Source organism: Geotrypetes seraphini, chromosome 14, assembly GCF_902459505.1.
Source record: "Geotrypetes seraphini chromosome 14, aGeoSer1.1, whole genome shotgun sequence".
In the NCBI taxonomy this organism is placed as follows: domain Eukaryota; kingdom Metazoa; phylum Chordata; class Amphibia; order Gymnophiona; family Dermophiidae; genus Geotrypetes; species Geotrypetes seraphini.
In genome coordinates this window covers 61926305-61929495 of record NC_047097.1, presented here as the reverse complement: position 1 = coordinate 61929495, position 3191 = coordinate 61926305, and the positions used below count along the sequence as shown (strand labels likewise).

The window sequence follows — 3191 nt, the reverse complement described above, 5'->3', positions numbered from 1 at the left end:
GGACACGTGCATTTACCTCCCTAAACATCCATAACTTTCTCTATTGTATACCTATTACACCTACTGTAAGATAAAACGGGTAGCATGGGGCCTTGAAATATTTGCTTGATTTGATCCGTAAGTAACCCTCAATTCAAATTCCCAGACCTTGGGAAACCAACGGAAGTGGAGAGACACTTAGATCTGTAAAGCTTTGGAGGAGTCACAAGTACGTCCCCCTTGAAAACTGAAGATCTGAATTTATATTGGTTATTCTTAGAAATCCACAAAAAAAATTCTCAAGAGTTGAAAGTCATTGTTAATCGATTGATCTTTATACCAAGATGTAGTTGTCTAATCTGAGGGTGCTTCAGCCCTGTAACTCTTTTGACATACAACACCCACCACTGCTTGACAGGACCAGAGGACTGTATTGTTTTTAGTAGATGGTTTCTTATTTTTTTCTTCAGTATGATTCTGATTACCTTCCTCCTGATGACCGCGGCTCTGCTCTCTGGCATCAAAAGTTGCCCCGTTCTCTGCACCTGCCAAAACCAGATGGTGGACTGCAGTAACCAGAGGCTCTTCTCTGTTCCACCTGATCTGCTTCTAGACATTAGAAACCTCAGCCTGGCCCACAATCGTATTGCCAACATTCCACCAGGGTATTTGTCCTGCTATACAGAGCTCCAGATCCTGGACCTACACAATAATTCCCTGTCAGAGCTTCCTAAGAGACTCTTCATCAACGCTAAGAAGCTTCTTCACCTAGACCTAAGCTACAACAACCTTAGTCATTTGCCAGCTGATATGTTTCAGATGGCTCATGACTTGGTGCAGGTGAACCTGAGTTACAACCCTGGACTGAGGAAGATCCATCCACTGGCATTCCGTGGGCTGTTTCAGCTCAGGCACTTGGACTTGAGCTATGGAAGTCTATCTTTCCTGGGACTGGAGGCCTTAGAGGACCTATCTGGCCTGGTGATTCTACGACTTGGAGGTAACCCTTGGATTTGCGGATGCACTATGGAGCCCCTATTGAAGTGGCTGCGGACCAACATTCAAACATGTGTAGCTGGTAATTATCAGCTTCTGAACTTCTATGCTACTAATAAAAAAAGGCAAAATTTAGGAGCCTATTTCAGGGAGAGAAATCCAGCCCAGGTTATTTTCTTTCTTCTAGATTCTATACCCAGAGTTCATTACAGAGGACCACAAAACTCTAGTTCATGTTCTTCTATTTAGTTCAAGTTTCAAGTTTATTAAAATATTTGTTTGACCGCTTAATCTAATTTCTAAGCGGTTAACATAATAAAATTACATAAAAACATTCCACCAGTTATACAGTTATATTGAGATGTATATTAAAACAGGGAAAACACGTGACTTGCACAGACATACGGCAACAAAGGGACGGATGGGGAAGAACTACAATTGATATAGGATAGGCAAAATATAAATGGCTAAAACAATAAGTTAGGTAAAAAATTATTAATAAAAATTAAGATTTAATTATAAACTTGGCCCTTAAAAGGGCATTTTAACCAAAAGCGTCTCGGAATAAAAATGTCTTTAGTCCTGTTTTAAATTGTTTTATATCTGATTCGTTACGAAGATATATAGGCAATAAATTCCAGAGAGAAGGAGCAGTAACAGCAAAATTGTTGGTGCGTAAAGTATTAATTGATTTTAAAGAAGGTATAACTAAAAGATTTTGAGAAGTTGAGCGGAGGGATTTTGACGTAACATACGGGATTAAAAGGCTATTAATAAAATCAGGTTGGTTATACAGTCTGGTTGTAAATGTTAAAAGTGAAATTTTATAGTTAATCCTATGTTGGATTGGCAACCAATGGGCGTTGATTAGGAGAGGGGAGAACTTTCCAAGCCTATCCTGCTGTCATGTTTCTATATAATGAGCACTGCGGATGGGCAGACTAGATGGGCCATTTGGCCTTTATCTGCTGTCATGTTTCTATCTTACTGCCTCTCCCACCCATCAGTTTTGCAGGATAGTCACATTAAATGCATATATTGGTAGAGCTGTAGCATATAGAAATCTATCTCATGCCTATTGCCTATTCATTGTGAACTGCCTAGAACTGAAAGGTATTGGCGGGATAGAAGGCATCAATGTAATGTAATGTAATATCCTGAAAAACCCAACTAGATTCAGCATTACTAGTACAGATGTAGGAAGCCCTGATGTAGTTGGTCTGTTTAAGGATCCCTCATTCCCCTGACTTCTGTATTCGTCACTCACTTATGTCTTTTTTCTCTTCCAGATGTACAGCGTGCCAAATGCTGGGGCCCACCAGAAGTAGATGGTGTACTACTCTTCTCACTGACCGAGGAGAGCTTCAAGGCTTGCCACTTAACCCTTACGCTGGACGATTACCTCTTTATTGCCTTTGTGGGATTTGTGGTCTCCATTGCATCTGTAGCGACTAACTTTCTCCTGGGCATCACTGCGAACTGCTGCCACCGATGGAGCAAGGCCAACGAGGAGGAAGAGATATAACTCATCTCCGAGCCAAGTCAACCTTCGCTCCCTCTGTATCATGCACTACTCTCACTGCTGGAGGAACGCTATCAGTATTTCTTTAGTCTCAGCTCGAGGGCAACCTCCTACACCATGTATTATTCAGCTGGACAGGATTCTTATACTGCTGCATGGTTCAGAATCCTGAATGGAAGCTATTGCGGATCCCAGAGGTCGTGGATGCTCATGACCAACATACAGAGTGATATGCTACATCCAGTCCTTAATCTGCTGGGTTCTGTCCTTCTCCACAGAAAATCCGCTGCAGGCAAATGCAGAAAAGATGTCAGAATAGTTTAGCAGTAGGGTTGCTCAGTAGCACCATAACCTTGGGTGTAGTTGAAGACACTGATATAGGCCAAGTCTGAGACTTCAGTAGAGAACGGAAAGAGCAAGGGAGGTCTAGTCTCAGACCTCAGCAGTGGGTGCAAGAGCTAAGTAGCAGGTGCAGGACTAATGAGGATCTAGTCAGGAGACCTCAGCAGTGGATGCTGGTGTCAACGAAGGTCAAGTCTAAGATCTTGGCAATAGGAGCAGGGTCCAATGGGGGACCAAAGTCTGAGCCCTGAGCAATGGGTACAGAGGCCAGTGGGGGCCAAGTCTGAGGTCTCAGTTAGTAGGTGCACAGACCAATATCGGCCAAGTCTGCAAACTCGTTATCTTGAAAAAA

General features: G+C 42.5%; 1 protein-coding gene across 1 annotated transcript; it reads left to right on the top strand.

Moving 5' to 3' along the window:
* Nucleotides 1-450: 450 nt before the first annotated feature.
* Nucleotides 451-2500, top strand: LRRC55 (leucine rich repeat containing 55). The gene is made up of 2 exons (XM_033919825.1): nt 451-1057; nt 2265-2500. The coding sequence occupies exons 1-2, from the start codon at nt 451-453 to the stop codon at nt 2498-2500; spliced, it is 843 nt and encodes a 280-aa protein (XP_033775716.1).
* The last annotated feature ends 691 nt before the right edge of the window (nt 2501-3191 follow it).

Coding starts and splice junctions, on each gene's coding strand:
- LRRC55 (XM_033919825.1), top strand. CDS start 451: ATGATTCTGATTACCTTCCTCCTGATGACCGCGGCTCTGCTCTCTGGC. Junction 1,058..2,264: donor CATTCAAACATGTGTAGCTG/GTAATTATCAGC, acceptor TTTCTCTTCCAG/ATGTACAGCGTGCCAAATGC.